Here is a 22,616-nt window from a genome sequence, read left to right as displayed (position 1 = left end):
GGTTTTGTACGGTTATATTAAGATATATACGGCCTTTAATTATGATAATGCTGTAAAAAAAAAAAAAAAAAAAACGTGAAAAGAAAGAAGCGTTCAATAAATATTTTTAATGTGTGTGTGAATAAATCCAACCACCCCTGTGACAGATTTAAGTTTCACTTTCCCTGATCCGTGATAGACGAGGAGCATCTTGGCGGCAGGGATTAACAATGTCTGGAATTAGAAAATCTAAAGTGTGGATGCACTTTGAAATAGTTAAAGATGATTAAAAAAAAGTCAAATGCAAGTTGTGCCAACAGCTCATGGCATACCACTCGTCAACAACAAACATGGCTTTCCACTTAAAACGGGTAGGCTAAGTTTATTACCAATAAAGACGGTTCACTCTTTCATATGGCGCTTTTAATTTACGAATAGCAATATCATGTGTTGGGACTTAAAATATGTTAGTCTTTTTTCTAGATCCCCCCACAGTATCAGATTGACGACGGCAGTTCATCTAGTAGTAGTACCGGAGCTGCGCCAAAACTAACTCAAAGAAAGCTAGATTTGAGACCGCCATTGTCCGAGAAAAGGAAAAGAGAAATCACGGACAAAATTGCGGAGTTTGTTGCGCTCGACATGAGGCCAGTGAATGTTGTGGACGGTGAAGGTTTTAAAGAATTAATGCGCACACTTGAGCCAGAATACACAGTTCCCAAAAGAGAGACGGTTATGCATGCGGTGGATGCGAAATACGCGTCCATACGCGCAGAGGTTTACATGTTAATAAACAATTGCAAAGCAGTCAGCCTCACCACAGATATTTGGACCTCGCTGCAAATGGCGGCATATCTTAGTTACAGCCCACTTTATTACTGAAGCCTGGCGACTGGAAAATTTTGTGTTGGCAACAAAAAAAAAAATGGAGGAAAGTCATCAGAACATATTTCACAAACACTGAAAGAAGTCATTTCTGATTGGGACATTCCAGGTACTAAGATCGTTTCTGTTGTCCATGACAATGCAACGAATATGGTTGCATGCACAAATCAACTGGCCCAGGACTCATCGTGGGGAACTGTACAGGGAGTCCGTTGTGCGGGGCATACACTGCAATTGTGCATTAACAGCGCTTTAAAGAAAGATCCCGTGTCCCGCATCCCGTGTCCCGCTGTTGCTGCTGCAAGGCGCCTTGTTTCACACTTCAAAAAAAGTGCAAATGCCACCACAGCACTTGCAGAAAAACAAAGAGAACTGAATGTTGCAGAGCATAAACTTGTGCAAGATGTTGCCACTCGATGGAATTCTGTCTATCTTATGCTCGATCGCCTGTTAGAACAAAGGGGTGCAGTTTCAGCTGTGCTGATGGATTCAAGTGTCAACAAACGGTCCGACCGTGATCTAGAACTCACAACATCCCAGTGGAGAATGGCAGAGGACATTGTCAGTTTGATCATTGGCTTGAGAAAATTGACTGAGCTTTTGTCACAAGATATGAACACGTCTCTATCTGCCACAGCTCCGATGCTTATGAACATTAAGAAACGACACTTGGTGGTACATGAAGACGACAACGCTGTTACGAAGACCCTCAAGATTACCCTGACCGAGGAGATTGACAGACGATGGGAGCTTAAAAGGCCGTCTTTTGGAGAGCAGTATTTATATCAAGGCTGCAATTCTTGACCCACGTTTTAAGAAGCTTTCTTTTTTCACTGATGATGAGCAAAGGAATGAGGCGTATACTGTGGTGAAAAATCTGGCTGAGAGTTTAGCTGCCAGGCCTGTACAGGAGGTAGGTGATGAGAGTGAATTGGTGGAGGAGCGTGATACTGCAGGCCCTTCAAGACAAGAAAAAGACCAAGTGATGTCGATGCTGTTGTCCAGTGATGAAGAGGAGCAACAGCCAGGGGACAGTGAGATGAGGGCTTATTTAAAGGACACTACAAAAAGCAGTACAGGACCACTGGAATGGTGGCAAAAGAACGAGGAGAGATACCCAAAGTATAAAAAATATATATATTTATTAGGGGTGGCACGGTTCACAAAACCCACGGTTCGGTTCGTATCACGGTTTTAGGGTCACGGTTTTCGGTTCTGTGCGGTTCTTGTTGTTGTTTTTTTTAATCATTAACACTCCAAAAATTTACTTCAGCGTACGATATATAGCTTAATCATCCACAATTTAGGATACAGTATTTACATTTTTTTATATCATGTAGAAGTTGTTTCCTAACTGGCTGTCTACCGAGTCCGACACAATGGCATAACATTTTTCATGTTAATCATGTCAATTTTGATCAGAACAATGCACTGTGGCTTTAATTTCGCTGACCTGATTAACACATTTCACCATGAAGTGTTCCGTGTGTTTCACAATCACCATATGACATCCAGCGCTGTGAAAAAAAAAAATACACGAAAACACAACACTGAAGTTTGGGCAAAAACTTCTGACAAAGGCATGTTTAAATTATTAAAACATTTATTAATAAATTATTAAAACATTTATCATGTGAACTACTTATATACAACATGTTATATGCATGTGTAACGATGCCCAATTGGCACAAAGGGGCCTAAAGTGTGCCAAGAAAACATCCCCCACACCATTACACCACCACCACAGCCTGCACAGTGGTAACAAGGCATGATGGATCCATGTTCTCATTCTGTTTACGCGAAATTCTGACTCTACGGTCTGAATGTGTCAACAGAAATCGAGACCCATCAGACCAGGCAACATTTTTCCAGTCTTCAACTGTCCAATTTTGGTGAGCTCGTGCAAATTGTAGCCTCTTTTTCCTATTTGTAGTGGAGATGAGTGGTACCCGGTGGGGTCTTCTGCTGTTGTAGCCCATCCGCCTCAAGGTTGTGCGTGTTGTGGCTTCACAAATGCTTTGCTGCATACCTCGGTTGTAACGAGTGGTTATTTCAGTCAAAGTTGCTCTACTTTCAGCTTGAATCGGTCGGCCCATTCTCCTCTGACCTCTAGCATCAGCAAGGCATTTTCGCCCACCGGACTGCCGCGTACTGGATGTTTTTCCCTTTTCACACCATTCTTTGTAAACCCTAGAAATGGTTGTGCGTGAAAATCCCAGTAACTGAGCAGATTGTGAAATACTCAGACCGGCCCGTCTGGCACCAACAACCATGCCACGCTCAAAATTGCTTAAATCACCTTTCTTTCCAATTCTGACATTCAGTTTGGAGTTCAGGAGATTGTCTTGACCAGGACCACACCCCTAAATGCATTGAAGCAACTGCCATGTGATTGGTTGATTAGATAATTGCATTAATGAGAAATTGAACAGGTGTTCCTAATAATCCTTTAGGTGAGTGTGTATGTGTGTGTGTATATATATACACACACACACACACACCCTAGGCTGATAATCATTGCAAAAATGGCTCAGAATAGTTAGTTTTGAATGACTGCTAGTGTGACAGAAGTTTATACCATTGTTTAGCTTAATTCAAGTATTCTAGCCCTTCACACTGTCACAGTACACTACAGCACTCTGGACGGCCTCTTCACCTTGACTGATCCTTTTCCAGCCCCCCCGTCGATCAGTTGATAGTTTAGATTGATAATCTAATATACCTTCATAACACTGAGCTGCCATACGAAATGCAATTTGTTGGTTGAGGAGTCATGTCAGACTAAATTAAATCTGTTAGACCCAAATTGTTTACAGTTTAATATAATAAACTTACGCTTTTGTGATCCTATATTTCAGGAATTGTTTTCATGGTGCATTAGGTGCTGCGTAAAACTGTGGCTTGTTATTTTAAATGGTTTTGTAGACTGAGAGAAGCAAATATTTGATGTGTTATTTCCAAATAACAGCTTATATTGCAAATAATGCATTAGCAAGGAGCTTGTGTCTCTTTTGGTCAAACAAATGGTAAAATCAAGGTAAATAAATAATGGCAGGCCATGACAAAAGCATCATCGCAGTGCTCATTTCAATTAATTTGCTTCAGGACAATATGAAAGCTGATTACTACAAATATAAAACGCAATCGAATGTATTAAATGGAACTTCTCTGTGTGATTAAAATGGATTTATCTGATCATTTGTATTATGTGTTTGTCCATGCATATCAGTCCTGCTCTTCAATTTGTTTTGTGTGTTGAGTGTTCTTCAAGTTAAAGTGTTTCTTGATTTCTGACGTCCTTTACATATGAATCAGCAGCTGTTTGTCCTCTCAAGCTAAATACAGAACAATATTCTCCCTGGCAACTAGCAAAACCTCACTGCTGTAAGAGAAAAATGCCTTTAAAAAAAGTGTTCTGAACTACATAGACTAGAATACTGAACTGAATCAGATTGAAACAAACAGAAAAGATTGACATTTTTCAGTTTAGGAGAGGTGAGAGAGGATTCTTTTAAAATAATAAGACCTTTCATATTTTCTTCTCCTAGAAACAGACTTTTAGTTCAGCTATAGCATCGTATCCCAGGTAACCTATTGCTAACCCGTATTTATGTGTTTGTGGGCTCTTATATGGTCACAGAACCAGGTCAAAAAACAGGATACGTAGGAGGAAAACTGCGATTCCTGTTCACTGCAAAACCGCTTCCATAAAGTCATCGTCCATGACTGAGGAAATGCAAGCAAGACACCCTAAGCACATTTCAGCACTGTGCCCTATATACCTGATTCAACACATCAGACCATGAGGAACAGCAAGACAAACACCAATTGAAATTGAAACGATGTAGTCAAATATGGTGGTAATAATTTAATGCAATCAAATGCAATGTTCAACATGACCCACATGACAGCATCTATAGGCATGTCACTGGAGTGTGGCAAAGGTCAAACTGCTCCACGTCTAATGAAAATAGCATTATGAAGCTCTAAGGGACCAAAGTCCAAAACAGAAAATAATTAAATTATTAAATTGTAACTTTCTGCATTATAAAGTTCTGACTGACTTTACTTAGTTTTTACAATGGCTTGAAGAGTTTAAATGAGATCGACTGGTTGTGATTAGTTCTATAACAGGTCTCATTTTGACTATCTGGGACTGTAACACATTCAATGTTTAAAAGGAGTCATATTATAAATTCAAATTTATTATATTTTTTCCTCTGAGGTCAACTTATAAACAATCAAGGTGTCTTGCACACACAAATAAACAATCAAGGTGTCTTGCACACACAAAGAAAAGTGCCCATTTCGTGAAAACGCTGATGTGTTTTAATAGGCTACATATTTATGATCAAAAAGGCATCGATTAAATGAAGGCTATTCTTTTAAAACATATAATCTTTTAAAATGTAATCAATAGATTATTTTTATGACAGGATTCCACGATTCCGTCCGCGTTTTCCACACTGCAAAAATCATAGGACCCTAAATTTATTTTGCGGATCCCCAGTGGTCTGTTGATCCATCATGGAATGCAAAGTTTAATGCAAGAACCATAACAAAAATTGAGAATAACATGCTGCTTTGTTTATGGTTTCTTGGAACAGCGTGTTGTTTTGTATCACTCTTCCTGCACCCTTCTTCAACTTCTGCGCAATACATCACAACTACGTGTCGCCACCTTAGTGTACTTTTGTTTCAACGTTCACCTTGCGCATACATGGGCTGTTGTACATGCAAAAATCTGGCTGCATGTGGATGTTTGAGTAAAGTTTAGTAAGTTTAGTAAGAGTAAGTTAGTTTAGGCTTGGCTTTTAAAATACATGTTTTTTGTCATGAATGCCACTATCATTTGTTTTAAACTATTTTCATTCCTGTTCTGTTCTGAATAAAATGTAAATGTTAAATTTAAAAGGATTTGTTGTGAAGTGAAGGGAACTAAAATACTGTTGGTAAAAGTAGCTTATTTACCGGTATTTTTGAAATTAATAAAATGTGACTTTTAAACTCAAGTATCATGGGTCTATAAAACAAAAAAATATTTAAATACCTGACTTAAGTACCTTTAGTAAAAAAAAAAAAGTCAGCTACGACGTATTACCCAAAATATGTGGTAAATGTTTTCTGTTGTGAATGGCTCATCATTTTGTTTTTTGTTTTTCAATTAAAATGAGCAAGCAATCATAAAAATATGATGTTTTGCAATATAACCCTATTTACATCTGACTGTTCACAAAGGTCAGGGTTTTACCTGTAAGAGCGCCCCCTAGGCTTCCTCTCCGGAGCTGTTTACCATCTTCGCTGAGTTGTCGTTTAAATTTCAGCGCTAGACCGTGAGAAACCTCTGGATTGCTGGACTTGCGGAAGTGCATGGAGGGGGGGTAGAGGATGTTATCCGGCTGGAAGAGAGATGAAATCAACATGGAGTTCAATCTGGGAACTATTACAGGGAAGATCACATCAGAAATACCACTGCAGTGGTTACAGAAATACACAACATATTTAACATAGCATATCCATTACTGACAATACTGACAATGCATTACATTCATTATAATGTAATAACCTCTAAACCACATTTCCTTTTTTGGCTGACGTCACTCTTATTTTTCAACCCCATTAAAAGTTAAATACTGTGAAAATAATTTCATGTGGACTAAATTTTCAATCTCAGCATGAATCAATTACTATTGTTGCATTTGATACTGGCAAAAAAACCCATTGTGTTATTATCATCATCATAATTGTCATTTTAATTTTCTAAATGCTATGTGTTATATAACCAACAATTTCCTCCACTTTCAGTTCATTTGAGGATACTCTTTCACCCTCTCCACTAATCAACAAACAAAACAAGCCTTTTTCTCGTACAGATAGAATCTTTCTAGACAAGCAAACACATCTGAGGGCTCTTTCCACCTCAAATGATAAACGCATTAGTGGAAAACATTATTGGTGAAATCCAAGATAACAAACAGTTTATTACCAAAGCAACAAGTAGAGTAGCACGATTACATCAAAATAAAACTGATTATTTTGAAATCGGAATATGGTGTAGTGCTCATATCAAGCAAAGGCTGTGATTTAATTAAATATATGCGTGGCACTGTTCATTTACACACAAGTAGCTCATGATCCGACTCAGTAAATGCTGCTTTACACAAACTCATCTCTGCATTTGCCCTGAGTTTGGGTTGCTTATAACCAGTACTTAATGTGTAAATGAATAATTGTCGGATTACAGAAATTGTGACAGACACTGACCAAACTTCAGTTTCACGGAACATACAATGACGTCACTAAACAGTGATGGCACATTATATTCACAAGTTTTTGCACAGCCCTAACTACACCCTAGTGTATTATAGCTACGTTGAAACCAAATATTCAGTTGATCAGTGCTATTCTCCCTCACCGATGATGTCATTGCCTCTTCCATTACATTGATTTCTGATTCTGATTGATCTAACTTCTGTTGATTGTATCACCTGCTATCCTGATTAGTACTAGCAGAATTATACAGGACTGCAGTTCCATCTTCTCTGGATCTCTATTGATCAGAAACACCATATGCTTCATAATCTTTAAATTAAAATATGTTTAACTTAGGGCTGCAAATAATAATTATTTTGATAATTAACAATAATAAAAAAAAAAAAGTTTTTTTGGCATGTCGCCAAGTTTCTGCAACGTCAATAGCTACAGACTTCCAAACTTTGTGTGACCATCAGATTAGCTCAAGAACAGTGTGTAGAGAGCTTCAAGGAATGGGTTTCCATGGCTGAGCAGCTGCATCCAAACCTTACATGAGCAAGTGCAAAGGGTCGGATGCAGAGGTGTAAAGCTTTAGACTTTAGAGCAGTGGAGATGTGGAAAGCTTTCCCAGAAGTTGAAGCTGTTAAAGCTGCAAAGGATGGGCCCTATTAAACCCTACAGATTAAGAATGGGATGTCATTAAAGTTAATGTGAATGTAAAGGCAGGCAAAGAGCAAACAACAAAATAGAACCTCCAAATACATCTGCATAACCCTAAGCTCGCTCTGTCTCGCTTGGTCTCTCTCAAACTTACTGTCACCATGTAAAAAAAAAAAAAAGACATTTTCCGGAACAGGATCTACCTCAAATTAAGCACTGCTTATAAATGTGCATTTGGCAATGCAACATGGGCTAACCATCTTCAAACTTTTAATAAGAGTTGATAAACCAGTGGTTTTAAAAAATAAATTATTAAGATAAATATTTGTATTGTTTTTTTTTTCATTTATTTTACAGTTATATTATATTATATTATATTATATTATATTATATTATATTATATTATATTATATTATATTATATTATATTATATTATATTATATTATATTATATTATATTATATTATATTATATTATATTATATTATATTATATTATATTATATATATATATATATATATATGTATATGTATATGTATATATATATATATATAAATAGCTATCTCAATTTTTTAAGGGGAAAGAAAACATAAGTAACAATTAGTAAAACACATTTTTACCCCCGAAAAGCATCAGGTTTATCACTATGAAGTAACAATCTACAATAGAATAAAAATAAAAATAAACTTAAAAAAAAAAAAAAGCACCTGGAAATTAAAAAAAATAATTTTATAGCAGCCAGATTTTCAATGCATAACCAGCACAGGTTATAGTATGTGTGTGAATTTGATCCACTTATACTGTAAGGGAAATTGGGAGTTCAAATACAGTTAACATCTGGCCTTGAAGAAAGACTTTGCCATTGTTGGCATCATAAACACCATGCTGTATGACATAAACGTCCTTTTATACCATTGTCAAACAGAGTTGAAAAGGCTCATGAGGAGCTGAGTTAGCACCAAACTGCGAAACAATGTAAGAGTAGAGGAAGAGGTTCCTCCCCGCGAATATAAACAAATGGAGGCCTAGTGTGTTCTCTAACTGGAAGGGAACTCCCTCTGCTTTGAGGAAACTGATTCATGATACTACACACTCTTCTGTGGAGTTGCTGAAAAGAGCTGCAATGATCTACACGGATGAAAACCAAAACCATGTGAGAAGACCCAGATCTTTAGGGGACCTATGGGCATAAAACATGAGGTCACCTCCACCTGGGATCAGTAAAATTCATGTGGTATATCACATTTCCATACAAAGTGCTGGTAATACTGGAATTAAAAGATTTTAAAATGGCACTTTTTCTTAAAAAAAGTACTCCCCAGAGTTACTTTGCAACAATATTTATGCTTCTACATGACTACATGACCTTGTGTTTCTCCACAGTTTAAGCTACAGGAACAGGCATTTAACGGATTTATTTTCTCTCTCTCTTTCTTCAGGTTTACACATCTGACTGTAGTCAAGCCAAGTCACCTTTATTTATATAGAGCTTTATACAATACCGTTTGTTTCAAGGCAGCTTTACAGTGATAAACAGGAAATGATTCAATGATGCAAACATGTAAAACAGCCCTAAAAAGACAAATGTCATTATTCAGCTGAAATCACTCAATAACTGTGTAAAGTTAATCAAGTATGGATTGAGGAAAGAAAGACAAAGATAAATAGTGATGAACGCTGAATGAAATACATAATTGTATGTATTTGTATATGTATTTTGAAATGCATACATGTATAAATGATGAACAAAGCCAAAATATTAAATGTCACAGATGTATATTTACTGAGTATTTTGTAGAGGGAGGGGGGGGGGGGTCAAAATTAACATTTTCACCTGAGATTTGGAGCCAACTTACAGGTGGATTTATTTACAGTAAATATACATCCATGACATTTAATATTTTGGTTTTATTCATCATTTATGTATTTCTTTCCCTAGACTTATTTTTTATTTAGAGTAAATACATCCATGACATTAAATATTTTTCCTTTGTTCATTTATGCATTTCTGTCATCAGACGAAAAAATATATATATTTACAGTAAATATACATCCATGACATTTAATATTTTTGCCTTGTTCATCATTTATGCATTTCTTTCATCAGACAATAAAATTATAAACAAAATTTAGCCAGGGACCTTTGGTTGAGTTGACGCGTAATGACCCGTTTGCCAAAATCCTCAGGAAGACAAGACAAGGTGAGCTGCAGGAGGAAATGTGCCTCACAGCCAAGTTTCCACAAAACCTATACTATTTCCATTACAACCTGCAAAAATGTAACTGTGTCATGTTTATGAAAAGCTAAACTATTCTGAATTCTGATGAAGAGCTGTGAGGCATCAAAAAGCAAAAGCTACTTGTTATGATTCATTAAAAATCAACCACCTGGAGCAATCTGGCTTTATGCCCAATGCTGATAGCAGAACCCAGTCATCGCTCCATCTCTCCAGTTTATTGATCACCCTTCCAAAACACATTCAGATTATCAACCCAGAGGTCTAATAAATAAAGGCTGCCGTTTCAACAAGTAAAACATTTATTTAGATGTTTCATATCCATGTATACAAAGTATGTCCATGTATACAAAGTATATATAAATATATATAAAAAAACATTTAAACTGTTAGATAAATAGCAAGTGACATTATAAATACAACATATCGTTTCCAAACTTATATTGGCTATTCTTAATGTTGGATGTATAAACCCGAAGAAGAACATTTTCAATTGAAAATTATTTGTCTAAGCAACTTTCATAATAAATGTATGTAAGAAGCTTATGTACTGTGTTAAGAATACTGCCTTACAACCCCAGTGAGCAAGATAAAGGGGACTATAGTGAGGAAAAACTCACTAGAAAAGCAAACAAAACAAACATCAAATTCTGTCAAATATGTATACGGCAAGAAAAGAGAGAAATATTCAGAAATTAAACAGTTTGAATGTTCGGTAGACTTTATCCATTTTTGCTTTGTCTTTTTACTCTCTGAAATGTTCTGGGGACCCCTTAGAACCTTCTAGAGGACCCCTGGGGGTCCCCGGACCCCAGTTTGAAAACCCCTGCCCTAAGGTTATACTGTTTTAAAAATTCAGTTTTTTGCCCCACTGACCAATGCACTACCATCACAAAATGATGTGCTCCTCAGCCAAATCAGTGAGATGAGATATAATCATGCATAGTAAGCAAAAGGCTTGTGTATGTTCAAAACAATACAATGTTTTCCCTAAAGGGAAAAGTTTGGATCCTTTTATATCAACTACAGAAGAAGGACAGAATAACTAAAATAGTTATGCCAGGTCAATGACAATGCTCTTTTTTCATTCAGATATATTAATTTATCAAAATCTTTGAAAAATACTTTAATAATGAACTTCATGCATAAAATGACAGGATTACATCTCTATGGTTAGCATGTTTTTAATTTATAAATTAATTTAGATATTTTGGGGAAACAATCCCCATTCAAATTTAAGATTAACATTAAGATGTTTTTAAAGAAAACTAGTTTGGCATAAATTGCTGGTATTGTCTGGTAATAAATAAATGAAACAAATAAACAAGACCCTATTATTATTATTATTTGCCAATAAGGTTGACAATAGAATTCTGATTGGTTGAATATAAACTTACATAGTCTATACAAATTTAAAGTACAGGTTAACTAAACTAGTTTATTAAGTATTTCTTGTTGATTTAGTAAAGTGACTTCAAAACCTAAAGTGCAACGCCTACAGCAAACAGTCTGTTTTCATGAGGCGGTAATTTTTAACCCAAGCCTGCTGTACACATAAGATAACATCGCTTTATGACTGACCATAGATATAAATATGACCTCATAACTGGTCATTTGCCAAAACGTTTCTTTACATATCTCAACTGTACCTCTATTATAAAAACAAATTATGTTGTAAAACACCCATGATGCATTTTGGTTGTGCTTACAGTTCAAACTATGGGTACGTCTCAATCAGCTCCCTAGTTCAGTAGTCAGGGCACTGATCAGGGAAACAGTCAATGGGCTGACTCCCTGATCAGTGCCCTAACTAGTTAACTAGGGAGCTGATTGAGACACACCCTATGATTTATAACTTACAGAATAATCATTTCCGTGGGACAGAGGTTGAAGCAAGAGTAACTTTATTTTAACACTGTAATATGTCTCAGTTCCCTGTTGTAAACAAGTTTGTAAATTGTAAACAAGGTCATTTCTCAGAGATAAAAATTTCAAAAGCATGAGATCATATACCAGCACAGAGTTCATTTTGGGACTGTGTGAAATTTAAAGCTTTAATACATCTCTCTTTGACCCAACCTTCTTTATAAACTTTAGAACAAGATTATGTGGGATTTACACCTTTGTTTAGCAGGATTTCAAATAAACAGATATGAAAGGTTATATAATTACAGCATAACTCAAGTAGATAAATCGGTCCTGAACTCTCTAAGAAGATTAAAGGTGTGCATCAGTAAAACATCCACATAAACCATCTTTCCTAGCGGTCTGGCTGCCTATGAAGGACAGATAAGTGAGTTACACAACACTTTCAAGCTTTAATTCTATAGACAGTAAATGGCGAAAATGTCCTATAACACTTGCTATAAAGACAGTAAATATTAAGTTAATGCATATTAAACAATGTGAACTGATTAATTTCTTCCCCATATACATGATATACATTATATACATACACTCACCTAAAGGATTATTAGGAACACCTGTTCAATTTCTCATTAATGCAATTATCTAATCAACCAATCACATGGCAGTTGCTTCAATGCATTTAGGGTTGTGGTCCTGGTCAAGACAATCTCCTGGGGCCTCATTTATAAACGTTGCGTACGCACAAAAGAAGGCGTACGCCGCTCTCTACGCAATAATTGGTATTTATAAAAAGCAAACTGAAATGTAGTGATGCACCAAAATGAAAATTCTGGGCCGAAACCGAAAATTTAGGATGCACTTGGCCGAAAACCGAAACTGAAGCCAAAAATAGCTTCTTTTTCAAAAAATTATATAAAAATTAACAATAAATATAAATAATACTATCAAATAATATTATTCTTCAAGTTTTATGCTCCATCAAATAAAATAGTTTTTAACAGTTGTGCAAAAAAAGATCCACAATAATATGAATAACTGCACACAAAAATCACAGAATGGCAGTGGGCCTCTATTCTGCTGCTGCATGTAAAAAATGTTTTACTTACTTACATTTTAAATTGCGGTGCAAAACAACATATTGCAATTTTGGTGTCTACTAGTGTTAATTTTGTCACCTATTTTTAATTTAGTCTTAGTCTTGTGCCAAATGTATTGACACAGCACTGGAAGTATTGAGAGCTCCATGAACCACGTGACCGTGCGCACCACCGGGAGATGACTGGCTGGCAGCAACAGGAGTCTGAGACCTGTACTTGAGCAACAGCGCAAACTCTTTCGGAATATTTTGAACAGCTGAATATTCTATCTCATGATGACAAAGTAGAGACGAGACGAATTTATCTTAATTTTTATTTTATGCAAAACATTAGTCTCGTTCTTTTTCGTCAACAATAATACATGTTAATTTAGTCTTATGCTGCGTTCCAGGCAGGTTTGAGCCCGTGAGTTACAACTTCAAACCACGACTCACGACTTTGTAGCGTTCCAGGCAAAGTCACGCCAAACTGCCTGAGCGCAAGGAATCGTGTGGTAGCTAGATGTAAACAAAGCATGGCCCATATGAGGCTTATGCCAAATTTACAGTCATTTCTATCGCCAAAGGTGCTTACTTGCTTATTTGAGGGAAACAGAGGGGGAAAAACTGCGCATAAGGCAAGAGAAGCTGTTATACCTTTTATTTAACGTTAATTGTATATTTGTTTAATAAACACTGCATCCGTATGTGGCTATGTGACGTCAGATCTCGTAACTGGGAGTATATCGATCTAGTACGAGTTCACGGGTGGGAAGTCACGGGATTGACTGCCGTTTCAGTTCACTTTCACGGGTAGAAGGTTGGAAAAACCCGGGTTACGGGTTGCCTGGAACGCGGCATTAGTCTGCGTTTTTGGATGGGAGGAGCGAGTGACATTCATTTTCGGCTTACAATTTCGGCTGGGTTTTTTTTTTTTTTGCCCGAAACCGATAATGCCATTTTCGGCCGAACATTTTCGGCGGCCGAAATTTTTGTGCACCCCTACTGAAATGTTTTCCTCAAAAAACTTTGTCTATTTTTGCTCTATTTCGTGAAAATAGTTTCAAACGAAGCCACTGTTGCACATCTCCAAGCAACAGTGATTCCTGAATGAATCTACGTTTTGAACTATTGTTTGAATGAATGAACACTTGCCGCCACCTACTGGCAGATGTATTTTCATATTAAAGGGATCCCATGGTGTTAAGACTTGTATGGCTTAATATAACACAAATTATGTCTCTTACTGAAATATGTAGTAGAAAACCCATGAAAGATCCACGTTATTTAAAAAATCCACTATATATTTGGACAATGCGTGGCGCCATTTTGTTTGCGTTCAAGGTTGATGATGTAGAATGTTTGCACTCGGCAATCAACTGGCGCTACCCGTAGCTATTCTTACCACAACACAACTCGAAAAATGTTTCAGAGTTAAACAAAACCAATCAATTGCTTTGTAATTGCATTTAAAACACACTCACACACTGCTCCGTCTCAATCGAGATGTGTTATGGGCTGCCCTCGTCCGTCTCCACGACAGGGGCTGAATCTGAAATTGCCCCCTAAAACTTCATTCAATATTCACTCCGTTATCCACTAATAGTTCACTTGATGAGTGAATGAAAACGAGTGACTGAATTCGGACAGCTGTTGTGTGTACATCAGCTGTACACTCATTATTGGGGTGCAATGTGGGATTGAATGAGTGCACTCAGTAACGTCCACTATGGTTTTGGACACCACTACAAATGGCTGTGCCCTCAAATAATGCCCTATTTGAGGGTTTAGGGGGCAATTTCGGATTCAGCCAGGGAGAGCTGGCCTTCCGAATCGGAACCAGTTGACAAACTAGGCAAGTCAACCTCAACCTCATATAACATTACAGCTGATTGAGCGTGTGTGTGCCGATCTATTGGTGTGTCTGTGTCTGTGTGTGAGTGTGAGAGAGTGAGAGAGTTTGTGTGCACGTGTGTTTTAAATGCAATTACAAAGCAATTGATTGGTTTTGTTTTACTCGGCCAAAATGTCTTGGTATGCTGAAGCATTAAGAGTTCCTTTTACTGGAACTAAGGGGCCAAGCAAAACCCCTGAAAAACAACCCCACACCATAATCCCCCCTTCACCAAACTTTACACTTGGCACAATGCAGTCAGGCAAGTACTGTTCTCCTGGTAACCACCAAACCCAGACTCGTCCATCGGATTGCCAGACAGAGAAGCGTGATTCGTCACTCCAGAGAACACGTCTCCACTACTCTAGAGTCCAGTGGCGGCATGCTTTACACCACTGCATCCGACGCTTTGCATGGCACTTGGTAAGGTCTGGATGCAGCTGCTCGGCCATGGAAATTCCATGAAGCTCTCTATGCACTGTTCTTGAGCTAATCTGAAGGCCACACAACGTTTGGATGTCTGTAGCTATTGACTCTGCAGAAAGTTGGCGACTTCTGCATACTGTGCGCCTCAGCATGCGCTGACCCCGCTCTGTGATTTGACGTGGCCTACCACTTCGTGGCTGAGTTGCTGTTGTTCCCACATGCTTCCACTTTGTTATAATACCATTAACAGTTGACCGTGGAATATTTAGTAATGAAGAAATTTCACGAATGGACTTGGATGAGCTCCTGAGAGCGTCCCCTTCTTACACAAATGTTTGTAGAAGCAGTCTGCATAACTAGGTGCTTGATTTTATACACCTTTGGCCATGGAAGTGACCGGAACACCTGAATTCCGATGATTTGGAGGGGCGTACCAATACTTTTGACAATATAGTATATGTATATTATATTGCATTTCTGTCAATATCCTCATAAATATTACACACTGCACCTTTAATTAAAACACCAGGCATAAAAATATATCCTTATATTTTAGATTTATTTAGATAATATTTAGATCCTTAGATTTAAACTTGACATCTGGCAACCACAAACACGAAAGCTTTTACAGGCTTGTAATATTTTTTCTCCTCTTTTTTGTTCAATAAAAATAAAGAGAGATTTTGTTAACGTTTTTATTTTTTAACTACATTTTAGTTTCGTCTTTTTTTCATCCCGGTTATCGTTCTTAGTCATGTTCTTAGTTCTTTTCGTCATAGTTTTAGTTAATGAAATGAAATGAACACCCCTAAAAACCATAATGAATTTAACTTTCCAAATTAGAGTTTAAAGTGATGATAATTATATACAAAATAATTCATTAAATAGGTGTATTTTATAAAACTGGTTGCAGCTGTTTCTTGTGTCCATCAACAGCTCTTCAATGGTGTACAAAAAAATAATAAAAATAATAACAATAACAACACACTTAACGCATGGCCTTTTGTGGGATGTGCTGTGAGAATGGTTGAAATGAATTCTTCAATTAGACAACTCATAGCACACATGGGAAAATGATGATATAACTGAAGCTAAAGTGTTTTGATGCAGGTGTTTCTCATTTTGAGGCAGTCCAGCATAACATCAGGAAAGCGTATACAGGAGAAACAGACTGTGGAAGCAGTCACTTCTCTGTCTGAATCCATCAGTGTGGAAAATAACTGCATCACAAATGATAAAGAAGCGAAAAGGCAGAATTTACTCCGCATTGTGCTAAGAAAATAAGACCATCCAACCGCAAACACACAAGCACCTATATAGCAGACAAATCCAAAAACTCTTTACAAGAAATGCAGTGGCGTACCACGAATAAGTGACGCATCAACTGGTAGGCAAATAACAAGGTACTGATAACCATATTTACTGTACATTACCATCCAAAAGTTTGAGGCCAGATCTACTTTTATTCAGAAAGGAAGCAATAAATCAAGTGATAGTAAAAACTTTTCTATTTCACACAAATCGAGGATCATATGGCACTAAAGACCGTAATGGGTGATTAAAATGTAGCTCTGCCATCACAGAAATAATTAACATTTAGAAAAATTTAATAGTAATAATATTATTAAAGATAACATTACACAATTTTACAGTTTTCACTGTATTTTTGATCAAATAAATGCAGCCTTGGTAAGCAGAAGAGACAAAAAAAAAAAATCCTATTGACCTCAAACTTCATGGTAATCCCATGGGACTTTGCCTCTTTCATGCTTTTCCATCAAATTTGACGAAAAAAAAATCCATCAGTGACGCAGTGTCGAGAGACCGACTCGAAAGGGAACCGAGGGTACCGAGGTAACCGGAGATGTTATGTACACACTAAGCAAAATAATCAAAAAGTACTATGGTATTACCATCTTTTTCTTTTTTGGATATGTACCATGGTAATACTAAGTGTATCTGAGGTATCTTGGAGTACCATATAAATACCATGGTATAAGAATAAGGTAAAGTATTCCTATACCATAGTATATAGTACCATGGTTTATCTCAAAAATACCATGGAATTACCATCTGATGTAATCACTGAATCATGGTAGTGCCACATTGTAAGCAGTTTTGTAAGTGTATCGTTTCATGATTTCATCACCTCACCCAAAAAAAATAAATAAATAAATAAAAAAAAAAAATATATATATATATAGTGAGGAAAATAAGTATTTGAACACCCTGCTATTTTGCAAGTTCTCCCACTTTGAAAACGTCTGAAATTGTCATCGTAGGTGCATGTCCACTGTGAGACATAATCAAAAAAAAAAATCCAGAAATCACAATGTATGATTTTTTAACTATTTATTTGTATGATACAGCTGCAAATAAGTATTTGAACACCTGAGAAAATCAATGTTAATATTTGGTACAGTAGCCTTTGTTTGCAATTACAGAGGTCAAACGTTTCCTGTAGTTTTTCACCAGGTTTGCACACACTGGAGGGATTTTGGCCCACTCCTCCACACAGATCTTCTCTAGATCAGTCAGGTTTCTGGCCTGTCGCTGAGAAACACGGAGTTTGAGCTCCCTCCAAAGATTCTCTATTGGGTTTAGGTCTGGAGACTGGCTAGGCCACGCCAGAACCTTGATATGCTTCTTATAGAGCCACTCGGTACTCGCAACTTGGTTATCCTGGCTGTGTGCTGCGGGTCATTGTCATGTTGGAAGACCCAGCCTCGACCCATCTTCAATGCTCTAACTGAGGGAAGGAGGTTGTTCCCCAAAATCTCGCAATACATGGCCCTGGTCATCCTCTCCTTAATACAGTGCAGTCGCCCTGTCCCATGTGCAGAAAAACACCCCCAAAGCATGATGCTACCACCCCCATGCTTCACAGTAGGGATGGTGTTCTTGGGATGGTACTCATCATTCTTCTTCCTCCAAACACGTTTAGTGGAATTATGACCAAAAAGTTATATTTTGGTCTCATCTGACCCCATGACTTTCTCCCATGACTCCTCTGGATCATCCAAATGGTCATTGGCAAACTTAAGACGGGCCTGGACATGTGCTGGTTTAAGCAGGGGAACCTTCCGTGCCATGCATGATTTCAAACCATGACGTCTTAGTGTATTACCAACAGTAACCTTGGAAACGGTGGTCCCAGCTCTTTTCAGGTCATTGACCAGCTCCTCCCGTGTATTTTTGGGCTGATTTCTCACCTTCCTTAGGATCATTGAGACCCCATGAGGTGAGATCTTGCATGGACCCCCAGTCCGAGGGAGATTGACAGTCATGTTTATCTTCTTCCATTTTCTAATGATTGCTCCAACAGTGGACCTTTTTTCACCAAGCTGCTTGGCAATTTCCCCGTAGCCCTTTCCAGCCATGTGGAGGTGTACAATTTTGTCTCTAGTGTCTTTGGACAGCTCTTTGGTCTTGGCCATGTTAGTAGTTGGATTCTTACTGATTGTATGGGGTGGACAGGTGTCTTTATGCAGCTAACCACCTCAAACAGGTGCATCTAATTTAGGATAATAAATGGAGTGGAGGTGGACATTTTAAAGGCAGACTAACAGGTCTTTGAGGGTCAGAATTCTAGCTGATAGACAGGTGTTCAAATACTTATTTGCAGCTGTATCATACAAATAAATAATTAAAAAATCATATATTGTGATTTCTGGATTTTTTTATTAGATTATGTCTCTCACAATGGACATGCACCTACGATGACAATTTCAGACCCCTCCATGATTTCCAAGTCGGAGAACTTGCAAAATAGCAGGTTGTTCAAATACTTATTTTCCTCACTGTATGTATATACCTCACTTTTATAAAACTCTCCTGGGGAGAAAATTAACCATCACCACTGTTTCTGAACCCAGAGAAGAGGATGTAGTCATGTAAAGAGCTTTATAGCATATGACGTCCATTTCTCTATTATCAGAAGGGTAGCAATCGGTTTTCAGATGGAAATGAATTTCTAACTGAAGGACCTGACCAGATTAGTAACACTATATGACATCTCCCAGTGCCCGTCATTAATTCATTCAGTAATACTTGACAGGGATGTTGTTGTGTTGCCATCGCCTGGAAACTAACGAGTATCTTATCAGAAGAGATACTTCTGATATCAAACCATTTTATCTGAAGTACTTGTTTCTTAGACACGGTTATGTACATGCTGATTGCCAAAAACAAAACTGAATCAATCACAGAGAGAGAAAACAAACCCAGAAACATTTTCTGTTTGACTATTTGTTTTTCTCATACTATCGCTCTCTCTGAGGCAGGGTCAAAGTGAAATTGCACGCTTTTACATAATTATATAAGAGCACTTTATCAATTTTACATCAGAGGTACATTTCACAGTTAGTTTAGCTATTTAAAATTACAGAGCAACAGTGGGAGATATGAATGTAAATTTCCCAGGTAATAGAAGTCATGAATGCCCAAGCCTGACAAAGCATCAGTTCTCTTTTCAATATGCAATATTTTACAGTTACAAATGGAAGGCAAGCTTCACGCTCACACAGTGACATTTGAACACGCCATTATTCATTAGAGTTGTACAAATACAAGCTTTGTTGAATTGAAAACACTCAAATCCACAGCATGTAAACACATTAGGCTGCATCACAATCTGCCTTTTTATATGCATCTCGCTGGCAATGCGAAAGACTATACCACATAGTGTGGTAAGTAAAAGTAATGGTAAACAATAAATAAATTAATTAATTAATACAAATTATATAAAAAAATGAAAAAAAATTTATAGATTAATTAATTATTAAAAACCAATTATTAAACAAACAATGTATTTTTAAATGACAAAAATTTTAAATAAATGTAAAAGTTAATATTTAAATAAAAGTAAATATTAAAAATAATTAATAAAAATCACAAAAATAAATAAATAAAACAAATAAAAATGTGAGTAGATTAAAAATAAATAAATAAATTACATAATTAAAGCGCTTAGAAAATTAATAAGAAATGTATGTCTTCCAGACACATTTCAGCATAATATTTTCAATGCAAAATAGGTGCTATGATTCAAGATGAACCAATTCTAGTCTCAGATTCTACATAACCGTTACTCAGTGTTGTTCCAACAAACATAATCTGATGGAGGAGGAGAACCTTCACTGATTAATCAGTGAACTTCAGCAGACTTCTCCACTGGGTAATGTGAGAATTCAGGGTAGAGTTACTTCCTGTGCTTGAAACAGAGCAGGAGTCCACTGGAAGCTTGACCCCTGCTCATAATTTTAGCAATTACAGTGGCAAGAAAAAGTATGTGAACCACTTGCAGAATCTGTGAAAATGTGAATAATTTTAACTAAATAAAAGAGATCACACAAAATGCATGATGCTTGAACAAGATATTTTACATAAAAATGTTTAAATATAGTCCACAAGACAAAAAAATAAAATAAAAGAATAGCGGAATTTATTAAAAATTACCCCCGTTCAAAAGTTTATGAACCATTACTTCTCAATACTGTGTGTCGTTCCCTGGATGATCCACGGCTGTTTTTTTGTTTTGTGATGGTTGTTCATGAGGTTCACATACTTTTTCTTGCCACTGTAAGTTGAGTAAGTAAAAGACTTACTCCAAGGAATGGGTGAAAGTTAAAGCATTTGCATATTCCCTTTGGTTCTCCCTTTATTATAAGTGGTTTATCTCTACATCCGTTTTTTTCATGTTGATCAGTAAACAAATTCAGTACCAAATATGACTTGTTGGTTCAAGGTTCTAAACCTTTGTGGTGTATTTTTTTTATTTTTGCTTTTTTGATTTCACAGAATTAGTAGCAAGCTGCGGAAAAGCACAGAACACTCAAAAACCATTACAGATCACAAATTATAGTTCCTGCACTCATTATAACACACATGGGAAAAATTTAAACAAGTGGAGATGTTTCCTCAAAAGTAGATACATCTCCGACATGAGTCTTTTAGTTGTGATGCTTATGGAGACAAATATGGGCTTCAGTTGCTTTGTTGTTGAGCTAGAAAATAGTACAGCCTCTGTCTAAATACACACAATAGATCTAGGTCATTTACCCTTGCTATCAACTTATACTGTAAACAGCAGTGTTTGTTTACATGATGATGTCATAGGACCTGCTGGTCGTCTTTGTGTATCAGATTACTTCACTTTTGCATTACATGGTCGAGAAAACAGATCTTCTGAACTCCAATCCCCAATCAGTGCTGCTAATGTGATTAGCAACTCATTTTCCATTACTACAAGTTGTCTGAACATCTGACCAGCGACATCTCATATTTCACTGTCAGAAATGAATCAACATGAAGACCTATATCATATGCAAAAGGTCAACCTCACATGATAGGAGAAACTGCGAACCCCACAGTGGCCCATGTGCCCAAAATAGCCAAGGCTAATATTCTAACACCAGACGCGTAAACCATAACCACCAGCCACAACAGACGTGACACATGAAACATGGGGAACTGAGGAGCTCTTATTTGGTTACGTTTTGCTTAAAGGTGTACAACTTTGTTTATTTTTTTACTTAATGGTTTTAAAAAATACTTTTGACAAATGTTGAAACATGATCTATGTATAGTTTTAAAATCTTTAGGATCCATATGACTGCGAAGAAAATACTTAAAATTCAGGCCTTTATTCAGCAATCTTCATCTCCATTCTCAGCAGCGACTGTAAACGTCAAATCCCACACTTGTTGTAAATTTTAATCTTATTTTGATTTTATTGGTTTATTTAACCCGCTCGAGTTGGCGGTCGCGCTGGCGCGATCGACACGCTTTTTTTCGTATCAGGAATTAAATTATTAAAGGATTAAAAGGGATTTAATTTGCCTAATATGTAAAAATGCGAAACGTTTTGTCATTTCAAATTTAGTTATGATTTACATAAATAATGTCATTTTCAATTCAAAATGGTGAAATTAGATTTTTTTTTTAAGTCGTTTGCATCACTTTTTTTTTACTGTTGGTCCCTGAACGCACTCTTTCACTGCTATAACTAAAGTGTCGCATTAATTCGCACTAGCAGTAAGCCCCACCGCCTTTGGTTTGACCCCCTCAATTTCCATGGCCCTGGTTTCGAGGTAGCCTCCTCAGAGGAAACACCCCTGAATGAAGTAGATCCTCTCAAAAGAAGAATAATCTGTCGTTATTTGAGCAGCAGCTGATGATTATCAGTGAACACTGACTTGGTCAGTTTTGGTCTGTTCCTCACAAAGCTAAAATAGGCATATACAAGACATAATACAGTTCTCATGCATACATTGCATTCAAGCACAACAACAACCAAACAAATAAATAAATAAAATTACTTGGTACACCTGATGCATG

At 36.9% G+C, this 22,616-nt stretch overlaps 1 protein-coding gene across 2 annotated transcripts in view; it reads right to left on the bottom strand.

Moving 5' to 3' along the window:
• mast4 (microtubule associated serine/threonine kinase family member 4) overlaps window positions 1-22,616 on the bottom strand; it is a 170,279-nt gene that overhangs the window by 130,354 nt on the left and 17,309 nt on the right. For both annotated transcript variants that reach the window (XM_079814506.1, XM_079814507.1), the window contains exon 2: window positions 6,116-6,263. In XM_079814506.1, the coding sequence (XP_079670632.1) occupies window positions 6,116-6,263 (148 nt within the window). The remainder of the gene's footprint in view (window positions 1-6,115; window positions 6,264-22,616) is intronic.

Source organism: Gobio gobio (genome assembly GCF_949357685.1).
Source record: "Gobio gobio genome assembly, chromosome: 4".
Lineage (NCBI taxonomy): Eukaryota > Metazoa > Chordata > Actinopteri > Cypriniformes > Gobionidae > Gobio > Gobio gobio.
This window is presented reverse-complemented; position numbering and strand designations above follow the sequence as displayed.